General features: G+C 33.0%; 3 protein-coding genes and 1 long non-coding RNA gene across 4 annotated transcripts; 1 reads left to right on the forward strand and 3 right to left on the reverse strand.

The window, feature by feature from the left end:
* Positions 1-924: 924 nt before the first annotated feature.
* Positions 925-1,839, reverse strand: LOC106317232. Its single transcript, XR_001265077.1, has 3 exons — positions 1,406-1,839; positions 1,150-1,225; positions 925-1,069 (listed from the first exon to the last, which is right to left on the reverse strand). It is a non-coding gene; the product is annotated as an uncharacterized LOC106317232 (long non-coding RNA).
* A 5,882-nt stretch (positions 1,840-7,721) lies between these two features.
* Positions 7,722-9,819, forward strand: LOC106312988 (uncharacterized protein At1g04910-like). Its single transcript, XM_013750704.1, has 8 exons — positions 7,722-8,025; positions 8,110-8,177; positions 8,253-8,341; positions 8,422-8,587; positions 8,683-8,972; positions 9,061-9,265; positions 9,347-9,504; positions 9,573-9,819. The coding sequence occupies exons 1-8, from the start codon at positions 7,722-7,724 to the stop codon at positions 9,817-9,819; spliced, it is 1,527 nt and encodes a 508-aa protein (XP_013606158.1).
* A 1,243-nt stretch (positions 9,820-11,062) lies between these two features.
* On the reverse strand, positions 11,063-13,589 carry LOC106313059 (probable leucine-rich repeat receptor-like serine/threonine-protein kinase At5g15730). The gene is made up of 5 exons (XM_013750784.1): positions 13,324-13,589; positions 12,411-12,784; positions 11,885-12,335; positions 11,604-11,807; positions 11,063-11,533 (listed from the first exon to the last, which is right to left on the reverse strand). Exons 2-5 carry the CDS (start codon positions 12,734-12,736, stop codon positions 11,177-11,179), a joined length of 1,338 nt encoding a protein of 445 aa, XP_013606238.1. The 5' UTR covers positions 12,737-12,784; positions 13,324-13,589; the 3' UTR covers positions 11,063-11,176.
* Positions 13,590-14,377: 788 nt separating this feature from the next.
* Positions 14,378-15,131, reverse strand: LOC106317778. Its single transcript, XM_013755552.1, has 3 exons — positions 15,053-15,131; positions 14,874-14,911; positions 14,378-14,530 (listed from the first exon to the last, which is right to left on the reverse strand). Exons 1-3 carry the CDS (start codon positions 15,129-15,131, stop codon positions 14,378-14,380), a joined length of 270 nt encoding a protein of 89 aa, XP_013611006.1.
* Between the last annotated feature and the right edge of the window lie 567 nt (positions 15,132-15,698).

Here is a 15,698-nt window from a genome sequence, read left to right on the forward strand (position 1 = left end):
TTTTCATCAAGGAAGAGAACCGTGATTCCCATAAACTCAATGTCTTTCTTGAAGTTCAGAGAATTCCATAAGCGCGGAGGTTAGAGGCTATGCTCTGACTACTACGACCAACACGGAGAGACTCGAAGGTTGAGTGACGGATGCCGGGAACGCCGGTTTGAGGAACTGGAGAGGCAGAAAAACATTTTCTAGAAGATCCTTAAAGCTAAGAGGAATCAATGAGTTTTGTGGAGATGCAAATTGAGTTCATCAAAGATGATAATCATATATATAGGGTTTAAAGAAAGTCTACAAATCAGGAACATTTAAGATCAAACGATTTAAGATGGGGAGATGAAGAGTTCACCGGTGAAAAAATAGATTACGAACAGACACACAGCGCGACTCTTCAGATTTGTCTAAGACAATGATGAAAAGAACCTAATCTCATGTTAAATGAAGACAGTTTACAATATGAAAAAACTATAATTGTTGTTTTTTTCATATAAGGTGATGAACCTCATTTAAAAATGAAACTCATAATACACTTGTAGGCCCGGCCCACAAAGAAAACCGAAGAATCAAAAGTTTCTGACATTCATAAATATATATTAGTTTCAGTCATCAATGTACAAAGTATCCCTTAGTTTAGTAGTATAAATGTTGGTGTTTATATCTTAATAACCCGGGTTCGAGCCACAAGTTTGACACTTTTTCATAATTTTTAAAAGTGGGATCCACCAAAATGCTGACGTGTCGTCTCAGGAGTGAGGCAACTGCCTAATACACTTGTAGGCCCGGCCCACAAAGAAAACCGAAGAATCAAAAGTTTCTGACCTTCATAAATATATATTAGTTTCAGTCATCAATGTACAAAGTATCCCTTAGTTTAGTGGTATAAATGTTGGTGTTTATATCTTAATAACCCGGGTTCGAGCCAATTAACAGTACCTGCGCGGGTCAATCTGTGGTTATCCTTAACATTGGCCATAACAGTTTGTTTTAAAGTTAAGCGATCATGTCGTAGTCATCCAATTTGTCATTGTACTGAAGAACCTTCAGGTGAACCAGGACTGTCGATAGCCTGCGCCTGCACAATTAATAATGAGATCCCTGGTGCTCTCTCAAGTGAAGAAAGAAGAAATAAGCCTCTCTGCAGAAACCATTTACCTACAGAAGGACGAAACTGGTAACCGATCAGTTAATGCCTAAGCTTTTCCTAGTCGGTATAACTCCCAGGTTGTATCTGCCATTTCAACATACACGATCATAAGCATCACTTATCAATTACCAAAACAAGTCTTCTCATTTCAGAGTAGAATCAATAGAAATAGAATGGACTTTTTTTTTTGAGACTTAAAAGCATGGTTCCATATTTTAACTTATTAAAAACATTATACAAGGATGACAATCCTAAGATCTATACCGAAGCTTATGAAGTGAAGATCGATGTAACAGCAGCGGAAAAAGGATAACTCTCTTGTTGAAAAGACCTAAGGAAACAAAAGAGCCATTGCTTGTAAGAAGCTGTACACACTGGTAAGTAAAACTCACAGGTTATCGAGAAGCATATCAGTCATCTGAATCCGAAAAGGATCAGTTGGATCCATCTGTTGGCCACCTTCTCTTTTCCATTCCAAGAAATTTAATTTCTTCAGAACCTTCTTCTCATGATACTTGAGCTTCCTCATTACTCACCAGAGTAGTATGTCTAAAAACTATCCCAAATTAGGATTTCTTCACCACAACTGTTAATCAATGTCGCGATCAAATCCAGACTAACTATCAATGAGTGGGATCACGAGCAAGGGAGGTGAGCAGAAAATCAAATAGTTTGCTAAAACCTTAAGACTAAAATCATAAACACTAAAAAAAAAAAAAATCATAAACACTAATCGAGGAAGAAGAGGGAAGAAGAAGATGTCAGATTAATCATATGGTCCTCGTTCGCTGGTTAAAATTTTAAGGCCTCTAAGGCCCGCCCAACACACAAATGGAGCAAAAATATATCCTACTAAATTGGGCGTTTTGTTCTTTTATTTTCTGGAGATCCAAGCCCAGTAGCAGATGACATATTTAAATATTATTATGGGATTACATTAGGAAATGAATAAGTCGTTTAAGTCATTAGGTATCTTAGCCGGGGTTCTTAGAGCACCCCATTAGTGAACTTACCGGAAGTTCACACAGATTCCAAAACAAAAAGAAATATTAAAATAATGAATAGTGATGAACTTGTCTCTCTCCACCTCTTCCCAGTGAACTGGGTTCATCACTGTAGCGCGGACCTCACGGCACGTGGCGATCCACGATTGGTTTGATTAATTTTTTTTTTTTTTTAAACAAAAATCAAACAGAAAAAAATATAATAAAAAAATACTTTGTAAACCCCTTTCATGGGGTTCACTAATGGGGGTGCTCTTAGCTTATGATTTGACATTTTTTGTTTTTTGTTTTTTTTTATACTTTCCGGCTAAGAGACAGCTCTTATATCTTTTATTTAAAAAACGGTTCTTATTTTTTCTTAGTTAAAATCTAAGAAAAATTAAGAACCGTCTCTTAGTCGAAGCTAAGAATTAACTGAGGTTAATCGTGGTCTTAAGAGATTTGATTGTTGCTGTAAAAATGAAAAATTCAATAAATTCACCATTACTGTAAAACAAAATAAGCAGACAGAAATCTAGTAATACACAACTTATTATATAGACTGTAGACATTGTATATAATGTAGTAAAATACTAAAAACTCAAATAATTGCAAAAATTAATCAAATCCATGCACACGTTGGGTTGGACATATACTACGCGCACGCATAGGCTTGAGAATTGAGACTCGTGAGCCACCGACACATTGTTTCGCGAGTATGTTGATTATTGTCAATTCGCTCCTCAACTATCTTCACATTTTTAACATTAAAAAAACTATCTTCACATTTATTTTGGTTTCTTTACAATGCGTTTGTCTTATTTCGAGCAGAAAATAGAAGAAAAACGTCGATTTTTTTGTTATTTTCTTAAATCTTAATACTTACGTTAGTTTTGAATGTCGATAAGAAACTGTTAACACAATAACTTAGAAACCACACCTTTCTAGATTTTTCTCGGATGTCCATGTTCATAACATTACTTAAAGCACTTGAGCATTAAAAGTACAAATTTCAGCTACGTTTAAATATATAGAAGTCCGTATTAAATAGTACCTATGAATATCAGACGTTTTTCTCTCTGTTTTCTTGTTAACTTCTGACATAAATTGATAATTACAGCAAATATTTATAGAAAAATGTTAAAGTCTGTATATTTCCCACTGGAAAATGTATTTCTTTTCTTAGCAAGATAAATAATGAAGTCCGACAGCAATGTAATGCTGGATGTCGGTGGAAATGTATATGGTCATTGGTCACAGAAAATAGCATATACTATATTTATATTCATTTTCTTAATAAATTCGTGGATTCTAAAGCTTTCTAAAACATCGCATCTAATAATGAGACTTCGACGTGAGCGACAAACTAAACTCAATAATACTATACCTTCTTAAACTAACATCCATACCACGACAAATACAAATATGGATGTATTAATATATGTACGTCACTTGTGAAAATATTAATCTTTTTGAGAAAATTGTGAAATATTAATGCTACACTCTTTTTTTTTTTGGGAAAATCACCGATACTGTCACTTTCTAACACTTTAAACACTGAAATTTTTTAACTAGCACTTTAAACCTCCAAAATGACATTTTTATCATAATAAACATCCAAACATATTTTTCTGTTCATAGACGACCGCAACTGTTCATTTTACAGGTCAAAATGATGAAGTGTCGGTTTTTAAAAATAAAAAATAAAATACAGAAAAAATACAGAAAAAATCGAATGTAATTAGAAAAAATTGTAAAAAATTCGAAACAAAATTTAAAACAAAATCTAAAAATTCAAAAACATAAAAATTAAAATTAAAATTTCAAACTTAAAAATAAAATAAAATATTAAAATTCAAAAAATTCAAAAATAAAATCTAAAATTCAAATGTCAAATTTAAAAAAGAAATTTTTTAATTTTTTTTTAAAAACATTCTAAAATAAGATCTAAAATTAAAACTTCAAACTTAAAAATTTAAATTGTAAAAAAAAAATTGTAAAAATTATATTTATTTTAAAATTCCATCCAATTAAAGTGACAGTCACTTATGAGGATATCAAAACTTGACGCCATAAAAAACTTTTTTTTTTGATAATCCGAATATCCAAACACCTTACATAGTCCGACTAGCGCCTAAGTACACTTCGCAGAAAGCATCTCGGGGGGCCGCCAATTTCACCCTCATGTTAATTAATGGTGACCACATGCAGGGCTAATAGTTCTTTCAGATAGATTATATTGAGTTTTGTCCCAAAAAAAATTTCTAAGAAAGAAAATGGCCAAAAATATTTTATTAAAGATGCAAAAAATGCTTATGCTCTAAATATATAAATACAAATAAATAAAGAAAAATTTCAAATTATTTTTTTTTAATATTTTAGATCTTATTTTAGAATTTTTAGAATTTTAAAAATTTTCTTTTCGTTTTTAAATTTGACATTTTAATTTAGATCTTATTTTGAATTTTTTGAATTTTTAGTATTTTTATTTATTTTTAAGTTTGAAATTTTAATTTTTATGTTTTTTGATTTTTTTTAATTTTGTTTTGAATTTTGTATAATGTTTTTATAATTTTTTTCAATTTCATTCGAATTTTTCTGTATTGTTACGTATTTTTTAAGAAAAAAAAAACCGACACTTCATTATTTTAACCCGTAAAATAAGCAGTACCGGTCTCCTATGAACTGAAAAAGAGGTTTATTATGATAAAAATGTCACTTTGAAGGTTTAAAGTGCTAATAAAAAAACTTCGGTGTTTAAAGTGTTAGAAAGTGACCATCTCAGTGTTTAAAATACAATTTTCCTTTCTTCTTTTTTTTTTGAAAAAGGCTAATATTAATGCTACACTTGACATGCATGGTTTAGTTTTCGTTAATGTCAATTGGCAAGAAATTTGTGAAGAGCTAAAATTTGTTAAAATTTGTTAACTTTTTAATTTATTTTGTTTATTGCATATATAGTTTACAAAGACATATAAATTAGCATGTAATTCTCTTTATATTCATATAATATTCTATGTGAACTATATATTTATATATTATTTTCTGAACAAATTAAATTATTAAACTGTTGCCAAGAGAAATTAAATGATATAGATTTATTTTTTGTTTGATAACGGTAAATTATGAAAAGTCTAGCAATTGATTTACTAACGACTTGAAAATATATAACTAATCTTTTAATTTAGTTTTTTTTATTGAAGGGTTTAGTTTATTCATCGAATGCTTTAGTTTTTGTTTTATATTTAGTTTTGAATAAATTTATTATGATATTTGTTGAATAGTAGTCTTTTATAAAAAATTTAATCTACACTAGCTAGTGTTAAAAACCGCGATTTTAATACGTCTGTATTGGATGCACAACTGAAATTTGTATTAGCATTTTTATTAAAGAGATCCTTGACAATGTGCTAGAACATGTATACCTTGTTAATTTTAATCTTACACCTCAAAACCATAATTACGTATAACATAATCTTAACCAATTTTTTAAACCATCATATATAAGACAAAATGGTGATTAAATTTCAAAATCATAATAAATCAAGCTGAGAACATCTTAATTTGGTTTTATTGATGGCTGTCTAAAAAAAAACAGTTTCTACTTATTTTTTTACTCTGTTTCAAAAGGAAGCATATTAATCCAGTCTTATGATTTCGTCCATTTGTTTTCTATAAGTACCTCTATATCCATTTATACCGAGATAAACTTAAATTCCATTTGCTAAGAGCAAAAAAATAATATGTTCAATCTTTTTCTTCTCTCAAAATTATAGTAAATGTTTCTCCAATATACGCATTTAAAAAATCTCAAATTATAAATGTTTAAAATAAAATTATAAATGTTTAAAATGATAATTCGTTCAGCTCCGGAGCAGATTTATACCATGCTTCGGTTGAAATCAAGGTAACAAAGCTAGTTCAAGATATTGTATAAGCGCATAATAGTTATCAGAAAATAAAAGGAGGTTGTTATATAGTTTTATGGATTTTATTAAAATCATTGCATTCCTTTAAAATAATAACCATATTGCACTTCCACGGAGTATTTGATATCATCGACAAAAAAAGTATTTGATATCTAGCTTGGACTGACAAATGACAACTGTGAACAACGAATAGAGTTGGTCCATCTATTTATTTATTTATTTATATGTAGACATACTTTGATTTATTTTTTAATTTATTTTCTATATAACTTTGGAATCTCTTTGTGATAAAACGAAAAATCCACAAGTCTAGAATATGCCATTTTCGAAAAATGTATATCTATATATATATATAATAATAAAAATCATACTTTTAAGATAAATTCGGTTCCAACTTCTTAACAATTTTTTTTTTCTTAACAATATTGATTGGTTTAGGAGTCTGGACCGGGTCAAAAACTAACCGGTTTACACATTAGATTATCGTATGATCTCAATTGATTTATTAATAGTTTTTGAGTTTTGACGGTTAACTTGTGGATTAGTTTTGCTTGTTCCCGAAAAAGTTACGCACCGCTAATGTGGTTTAGTCGTTTAGATATATAACTGAAAAATTGTTATTTAACTTCCAATTAATTTAGTTGACTGACCCCATTAAAAACCGAAACAATTATGTATGCTACGAAAAAAAAATTTACGAGAGATCTTCAGTATAATGCAAGTAAATCTGATTAGACATGAATATTTATAGGACGACTTAGGTGATGCAATTAAGCGTAGGTCCTCATAAGGCACGTAGTATTGTTGGTTGTCGAATCGTCTATGTAATCTTTTTCGTATCGTAATAAATCAGCGTTAAAAAAATAAATAAAATTAAATGTATTTGGTCAACCAAAATTCAGATTCGTTGCTTTCTCTAAATTATTTATTTATCTAAAACACATTTCAATGCGTGCATGTATGTATACGAATATAAAAATATAATATAATATAATATTATTTTTAGTTTATGTAATTAAAGGTCTACTTTGGCTTTGTATCAAACCAACAAACAAAAAAAAACATCCTAAACAATTTATATTACAGGCGGAAATATAATTATTTCGTTACATAAAAAAGTCTATAAATAACAGTTTTTGCCGACGAAAAAGAAAAGACCGTTTTTTTTTAATTTTATTTGCTAGAAAAAGCGTTGATTTGCTGCACATTCTTATTAGCCTCTCCCTCCTCTATTGTTTGTTATTCCACACCGATCTTCTCCCTATATCTCCGACGTACTCATTCTCCGGTGACGGAGAATAAGCTAAACATTATTCTTTTTTTTTTTGTTTATTTTTACTGCGGCTAGGCTTTTAAAAAAAGATCGATCGCACCATTGCGGAATTTCAAAGCCTTCTCTTATTTATCTGTTACGTTAAGCGTTGGCTTCAATCGTTTATGTGTTAAAACGAGTTGAAACTTGTCACTGAGATTCTTTTTTATCTGTATTTTTTTTTCTTTATTTAATTGAGCAAGATCTGGGTTTTCTTCAGATCATGGCTTATTAAAAAAATCTGGGTCTTTCTCTGGGTGTTAATTAGTCTCAATTGTTTTATTACTATTATTAATCTCCACTTAAGTGTTCGATGAAATTCCTCTGAGAGGAAGGGTGTGTAGGTGATTTAGAAAATGTGTAAAATGGAGAAGTCTCTTTACCACAGGAAACTATGGGAGATAAAGGTTAGGCTTTTAGGGGATAGCAAGGTTGAGAAACTCAGGAACTCCTTTGCGTCGAGGTCTCCTACGAGCCTATGGATGATTCGTGCTGTTTCTGTGTTGCTGCTCTGGAGTTGTTTCGTTCATTTGATGGCTTTGGGAGATATGTGGGGACCGAGACTGTTCAATGGTTGGCCTTCTTGTTTCATTCAACGCGGTTTGTCTACGGCCGCAGAGATGAAGTCTCTCCCTGCTAAGATCGCTCTTCCTCCTAAAAGTAAGTGTCATGATTAGTGGTTGGAGTAACTTGAGAGATGAATCTTGAAACTGATTTTTTTTTTTTGTGTTTTGTCTTTCTCAGGGGTGTATCAGAACAATGGTTATCTTATGGTTTCTTGCAATGGAGGACTCAATCAAATGCGAGCAGCTGTAAGTTGAGATTCTATCTCCCAAGTTTCATCTCTTAGTGCTACGATGTGCTTACTTTCTTTTTGGTTTCGACAGATATGCGATATGGTTACTGTTGCACGGTACATGAATGTTACACTTATTGTGCCTGAGCTTGACAAGACCTCCTTTTGGAACGATCCAAGGTATTTTTTCCACTTGAAGCTTCTTTTTGTGCTCTGTTTTGTTTTACAATATCGTAATTTGTTTTCTTCTTTGGTGGCAGTGAGTTTAAAGACATTTTCGATGTGGATCACTTCATATCTTCGTTGAGAGATGAAGTTCGTATACTTAAGGAGTTGCCTCCAAGGGTCAAGAAGAGAGTTGAGCTTGGGATGTACCACGAAATGCCTCCTATTAGTTGGTCAAACATGTCTTACTACCAAAATCAGGTTTGTATTCTGAGTTCTTATATTTGTTTTGAAGATGAATTTACTCTTTGATTATTCTATTTATATCCTCTCGTTAACTCTTCAAACTGGAACAGATTCTTCCATTGGTGAAGAAGCATAAGGTTTTACACCTGAACAAAACCGACTCCAGACTCGCTAATAATGGACTGCCTGTGGAGGTTCAGAAGCTGAGGTGCCGAGTGAATTTCAACGGCCTTAAGTTTACTCCTCAAATTGAAGAGCTAGGGAGACGAGTAGTCAATATCCTGAGAGAGAAAGGTCCCTTTCTCGTCTTGCATCTCAGATATGAGATGGATATGTTAGCGTTTTCCGGGTGCTCACATGGTTGCAACCCCGAGGAAGAAGAAGAATTAACAAGAATGAGGTACATAAGAATCATAAAATCTAGTCTTGCTTTTATTGTTCCAACTTTGATGGATATATATTGATGTAAATGTTATATTTGTTGGTAGATATGCTTATCCATGGTGGAAAGAGAAAGTCATAAACTCTGAGGAGAAGAGGAAAGAAGGCCTTTGCCCTTTAACTCCTGAGGAAACTGCTCTCACCCTGACCGCGTTGGGTATTGACCGTAATGTTCAAATATACATAGCTGCTGGAGAAATCTACGGTGGTGAAAGGCGGATGAAGGCCTTAACAGACGCTTTTCCAAATGTGGTAAGTAGCCATTTCATTATTTTTCTGCAATTATTTCAAACTTATAATCCTCAATTGATTCCATTATCATAACTAACTCAGGTCCGGAAAGAAACCATACTGGAATCCTCTGATCTTGATTTTTGCCGGAACCATTCATCTCAAATGGCTGCACTTGATTACCTAGTGGCTGTTGAGAGGGATATAATTGTTCCAACCAATGATGGGAACATGGCAAGAGTCGTTGAAGGTCATCGCAGGTGAAATGTCCTTCTTCTTTCTTCCCATATCTATATCATCGTGAGGCTAACACCATTTTTTTCTACAGGTTCTTGGGATTTAAGAAGACGATTCAGCTGAATAGGAAGTTCCTAGTTAAGCTGATAGATGAATACACCGAAGGATTGTTGACTTGGGATGTGTTCTCATCCATGGTGAAGGCCTTTCACTCTACTCGTATGGGAAGTCCAAAGAGACGGTTAGTGATTCCGAATAAACCCAAGGAAGAAGACTACTTCTACTCCAACCCGCAAGAATGTCTGCAGCTGTTAGATGAACCACTGAGAGTCATTTGATCATTGGCGGAAGAAAATATTTACAGTCTTAAAGATGGAGTTACAGTGAGTTTTTCCTTTTATTTACAGGCTTGAGTTACTTTAGAGTTCTTGGTGAATAGATTTCTGAATGAGCTTCCATGGATGGAGAAAAAAAAATGATGTTGATTGAAGCTTACATTGTAAAGTTTGGCATCCATGGCCTTGCCAGTTTTGTTAGCTAAATAAAAAGTGCCATTTTATGTAATTAAAGTTTGAGTTTATATTTCATATTATTATCTCCTCTTGTTTAAAAAAAAAGGTATCTCCTCTAGTCATAAAAATGTCCCAATTGTCTACATTAATATATTCTATTGATAGCATATTAGCAAATGTTGTCTACATGAAAATACTTAATTTAGTGAATGCAAATTCAGATATATAAATAGAGATTAAATAACCAATAACAAATGACAAGCATTCAGATTGTACTAGTTACACTGTTGTAGAAATAGCCAAATAGGTGTAAACAGGTAGGTGTCTGACATTTTATTTTTGATAATTGATACTAACATTTTCAAAGAATCCTACGTAGGTATTGCAATTCAAATAACCAACAAAGAAGATATATTACCCAAAAATTACTTGATCCAACTGTATTCGAGTGATCCAAGAAAATTATAACTATTTCTTATACAAGTGATCCGAGACATATTTAGTAGATTTATTTTATACTCCTATCAACGAGTGATCCAAGAAATTCTAGTTCATCTACCCATTCAAGAAATCTCGTAGAGGTTATTGATCTTATCCATATACCAAACTCACTATTTACAAATATTTTGTTTCTTTTTTTTCTCTCATCTGTATAATACTATTTGATACCATAATCATTCATTGCAATATCCTATCTTCAAAGATGTTTCAACAGAAAGACTATATCGTGGTTTCTTCAAACGGATTTTTACATAATGCTTTAGCCGTTGCTATATGTCTCCTTAGCTTCTTTTAGTTGCTTATTGATTGGTACTATTACAGTTGGATCCACTGAGACACACCACTACATAGCTTTCGCAGCACAACAAGTACACACAAAAAGTTGATCAAGATATCATTATTAAATCAATTGGTTCAAAAAGTGGGTGGCTATTGTTTATTGAGGTCTACTAGTTTGTGAATTTGGTAAAATATTAGTTGGTTGTTGCTTATTGATTTTTGGCTCCTTTTTCACATGTTTAATAGTATTTTCAACTTGTAATGAAATGTAGAAAAAGCACAGTTAGAATGCAGCATAAACCTCTGCTTTTTTTTTTTTTACTTGTCAGCAAGCTGTAAACATCTTTGATTTTTGAGACTCACGTGGGTAATAGTATGTACAAAATAAAGACTTTCTTCCTAGTTACAATGTTGTTGTTGTACCGTTCCTCTCCTGATGATCCTCTTCTTTGACACCAGCCAATAGCCCTAACTCAACATGCTGATCATTAATCCTGCTTATAACTCTCGACATATCTTCTCCATCCATAACACCACCAAACGATGAAGACATTGTGTCCTGTCTTCTTCCTCCTCTAGACCGACCTTGTTTGATCTTTAGTATAAACTGTGTGACTTCTCCAATAGATGGTCTTTTCCTTGGCGTCTTGTGCACGCACCTGTTTGCAATCTTGGCCAGTAACCTCACTTCTTCAATGTTTGCGTTGCCCTCTAGCTTCTGATCAACTATCTCGTCAATACCATCTGGACTCATCGAAGCCTAATCATCAGGATAGAACAGAATCAGTCACTCACTGGACCACATCAGCTTACTATTTTTGAGAACTTACCAGGTTGATGTATTCCATAAGATTCTGTTGGGGATGGATTGCAGTAATGAGCTCAAGGATGATTACACCAAAACTGTAAATGTCGCTCTTCAACGTGTACTTGTTAGTCGAAATGTACGTTGGATCCATGTATCCGTGAGTGCCTTTCAATCCAGAGTTCATTCTATCGAAAACCATCTCTTTAGACAATCCAAAATCAGCAACCTAGCACAAGAACAAGACCAAGTTTTATAGATTTCAATCAAACAGTGTTGGTGTTCAACATTTGCTTCTCTTCTTACCTTAGCTCTCATGGAGTGATCTAACAGTATGTTTGCAGACTTAAGATCACGGTGGATAACAGGCGGCACGGCTCCCTCGTGAAGATACTCAATGCCGTGGGAGATGTCAAGAGCGATCTGAAGCCTCTCTTCCCATCTCAAGACTTGTGTAGCTTCTTCACCGCCGCCACCGTACAAAAGATTCTCCAAACTTCCATTACTCATGAACTCATAGATCAACATCCTGTGGCTTTTATCCACACAGTAACCCACCAAGTTCACGAGGTTCCTGTGATGCAGCCTCCCAAGTAAAGACACCTCGGTTTGAAACTCTCTATCTCCCTGGCTTGAGTTAGAGGCGTGAACCTTCGCTGCAGCTAAACCTCCGTTAGGCATAACGGCCTTGTATACAGGACCGAAAGATCCTTGTCCAAGAATGGTTGTGAAGTTTTGAGTTGCCTTCTGAATATCCCTAAAGAACTTTAGACCATAAGAGACCACTAACAACCAGGTCCATGAAAAGTCAAGATTTGGAGAGAAGACTCACTTGTAGTGATATTTAGGTATGCCGGAAGCAGATACGGTGAGATCTTTGTTATGGTTGTTGTTCCACCATGGCTGATGTTGAGTTGGTGCTGCAGCATTCTCAGGTGGCTGTAAGGATGCTGTGTTTGCGCTATCGTCAGGGGTTACTACGGCTCTTTTAGCTGTGTGGACGGGTAGAGTTGGGATGTTCTGTTCGTTAGCGCATCGCCTTAGGTGAGAGCGGCCGTTGTACCATTTTATGACGAAGAATAGAAGAAGAGCGAGTAAGAGACCGAGCGCGAGACCAACCGATATGCCAATCACTACCAAATCACTTCTATTCACCATTTTGATATCATTTCTCAAAGAGTCCAAAGAAGGATAACATTTTATTCCCTGCAAAAAAGTTTATTGCATCATGAAGAATGACCTGTTACAGTTACACGCATTTTTACTGGACATTCAATTCTCAAGATAATCATCATCTAGACAATTGTATATGAACATGTTTGGTAAAGACTTGTGATTTGATAAACTAGACAAGAACTTCAACAAAATCTTCATCTTATATCAAAGATCCATTAAAAAGCATAGGAAAGTCACTAGATTGGCATTAACTAACTCAATAACTGCTTCCAAAAGAGGGAATAAGCATCAAAGGTTCAATCTTTATTCAAATTGTCTCTGTTCTACAAAAAAAAATTGGACAGAGAGATCAAAGATCCAACCTTTTTTCTTTACTTAACGAAACCCTATAGCTAACACGCAACCTTAGTGACAGCTAATCACAGATTCAAAGGCAAAGATCACAACTTTTTCTCTAAACACTACTGACCTCGAATGTTTCTATATTCCTACCAACTAATTAAACATCAGAATCGAAATGGGTTCCATCAAAATACTCTCGAGATAAGAAAAGATACGACCTTTTTTACCTTTCCAAGAAATCGCAAATTTGAAATCCAAGGAGCAGCAGAAAGCTACTGAGCACTCTTCTTAGTCAGGACGAAGCGAAGGAGGAGATCTAGGGGTTTGATCTGTGCAAGATGGTAGTGTTCTTCTTCTTCTTCTTATTCCGCTTTTGAGGACAAAAGTCAAAATCTAGAAGAGGACTTCGTCCATAAAGTAAACTGATCAACAAAGGAACAGAGAAGGGATGAGCGAACTGTAGCATTTAATTGTTCTTTTCTTTCCTTTTCTTTCACAGGGAATATTTGTTGGCTTTTAAACGCGTTTACTTGATTAAAATTTTATTCTGAAAATGATATATTCTGAAACTAATGTTTTTTTTAATTATGATTTTGACTTTAATATGTTTTTCCCCTTTTCTAATTCATGGGGTGAATGATTTAAGCTTTTGAAGCATGACCCAAATACATGACTAAAAAAATAAAAGTTGGTACTTTTTTTTTTTTATATCAAAAGTTGGTACTTCAAGTTGGTGCAAAAAATCATAATATAATAAAATTCATATTGCTTTGTCAGAAGTTGGTAATTTATGACTTGACCAAATCCAGCTTGGTTTGCTTTGCTTTGAACATATATATTTTGGCAACTAATTTCTCCTAATTAACATAAATTTATTAGAGAAAATACCATACGCACTATAAAGTATATGATTGTGTGATATGTGTGTGTTTGTCTTAACAAATAATCTTGTGTGGAATATATTTCAGTGTAAGGCTATTACCATGCATGACAAACTACATTTACTTTCAATATTATAAAAGCTAATTAGATCAAATTATGTTTATATAAAACTATAAGACGAATCTACTTGACCTCAACATTCAAAATCTAAACAAATGTTGACTTTAACCTATATATCTCCAAATATATGAGAATCTGAATCTCCAGGATAATACAAAACACTAATCCAGTCAATGAACCCATTATAAGTAATATAATGTACTCATATTCAGCAATATTACATCCATTTCAAGAAACTTATTAGACTACTATTTAAAAGAACAGTAGCTCGAAAGTTAATCAATTGTGAACCGGACTTCTTTTCTTCGGATTTACTGGTGAGGGATACTCGTGCCTCATTAAGTGATCCACCTCTCTTTCTAAATCTGTTGATGAAACTGAATCTTTCAATGATCGAGTCGCTACATTTGTTGTTTCAACCCGAGATGTGAGCTGCGAAAAGAACTTTTGAGAGTATTCGATTCGAATGATTAAATCAAAAGTTCACCACATCCAAAAAAATTGATTCAAAAGCTGAAATGTATTTTTATAGTCTAAATAGTTTTATTTTTAATATATTTCAACCTGATGCAGAAACACAAAGAAATGCAACGGAAATTTAAATCAAAGAGTAATTACCATGATTTCATCGAAAACTCAGTGAGAAATTGGATTTGAATGATAAATACAATTTTTCTAATTGTACGTGATGTTATTGTTTCAAATGAAAATCAGTCAACTTTAATGAATAAAAAACCAAAAGCTAATTTAATTCAAACTTTTTTAATTAATTTACCTTCCTTCCTATCAAGAGATCTCCAGCAAGAGATCCACCTACATATACTTAACATCGTCAAGACTAATTAATGTCTTTAAGAAGAGAAGAAACATGTATCTAAAGACAGAATATACACAGTATGTGTATATACCATCATCAACATCATATCACCATCAAACTAATGAGTAGATACAAACCTCGAAGCACATGAAGAACATATATGAGGAAGAGAAACCCTAACAGGAGTGTCTGTAACTTCACAACTGTTTTCGACATATTATCTCGTTGGTTGTTGTATTTGATCAATACTTAAGTGTACTTTAAATTTAACGTCAATGATCGAGATATATAGCTGGGTTTTTATATATAAGATGTCATAGATTTTGTGAAAATAAGAGGCTAGCTAGGGTTTCCGACAAAAAGATACTTCTCCTTGGTAATGGCGAGGAGGTTTATATTAAAGATGTACTTGTTGATAAACTTAAGAAAAAAACATGTCTAGCCTTTTTTTTTCTTTTGATAAATAACATTAGCTAGTCTTATTTCATTCGCTAATTCGGAGCAAGTAGGAGCTACATATATACGCAAACGTTCTTGAAATATGGTTAGTTAAGATTTAGGAAGCTTTGAAGCTAGTCTTAAATTTTAGTGTTTAAAAACACTTATATTTCTTGATTTTAAATTAACAATTTAGTTGCTTAGGGTTTCTAAATAAGTCTCAGATTTTTATTTCCAAAAATATCAATTTGTTAAAAAAATATGCCTTGTTGGATGAATTTTTAATCAAATTTATTATACATTACTATAGTTTGAACATCGAAATTGATATATTCTTTGTGAGAC

This window comes from Brassica oleracea, chromosome C9 (genome assembly GCF_000695525.1).
Source record: "Brassica oleracea var. oleracea cultivar TO1000 chromosome C9, BOL, whole genome shotgun sequence".
NCBI lineage: Eukaryota > Viridiplantae > Streptophyta > Magnoliopsida > Brassicales > Brassicaceae > Brassica > Brassica oleracea.

Coding starts and splice junctions, on each gene's coding strand:
- LOC106312988 (XM_013750704.1), top strand. CDS start 7,722: ATGTGTAAAATGGAGAAGTCTCTTTACCACAGGAAACTATGGGAGATA. Junction 8,588..8,682: donor TGTCTTACTACCAAAATCAG/GTTTGTATTCTG, acceptor AAACTGGAACAG/ATTCTTCCATTGGTGAAGAA. Junction 9,266..9,346: donor CAGACGCTTTTCCAAATGTG/GTAAGTAGCCAT, acceptor TAACTAACTCAG/GTCCGGAAAGAAACCATACT.
- LOC106313059 (XM_013750784.1), bottom strand. CDS start 12,736: ATGGTGAATAGAAGTGATTTGGTAGTGATTGGCATATCGGTTGGTCTC. Junction 11,808..11,884: donor ATCACTCCATGAGAGCTAAG/GTAAGAAGAGAA, acceptor TTCTTGTGCTAG/GTTGCTGATTTTGGATTGTC. Junction 11,534..11,603: donor TTATGGAATACATCAACCTG/GTAAGTTCTCAA, acceptor CCTGATGATTAG/GCTTCGATGAGTCCAGATGG.
- LOC106317778 (XM_013755552.1), bottom strand. CDS start 15,131: ATGTCGAAAACAGTTGTGAAGTTACAGACACTCCTGTTAGGGTTTCTC. Junction 14,912..15,052: donor TGTTCTTCATGTGCTTCGAG/GTTTGTATCTAC, acceptor AAGTATATGTAG/GTGGATCTCTTGCTGGAGAT. Junction 14,531..14,873: donor ATCTCTTGATAGGAAGGAAG/GTAAATTAATTA, acceptor TTCTTTTCGCAG/CTCACATCTCGGGTTGAAAC.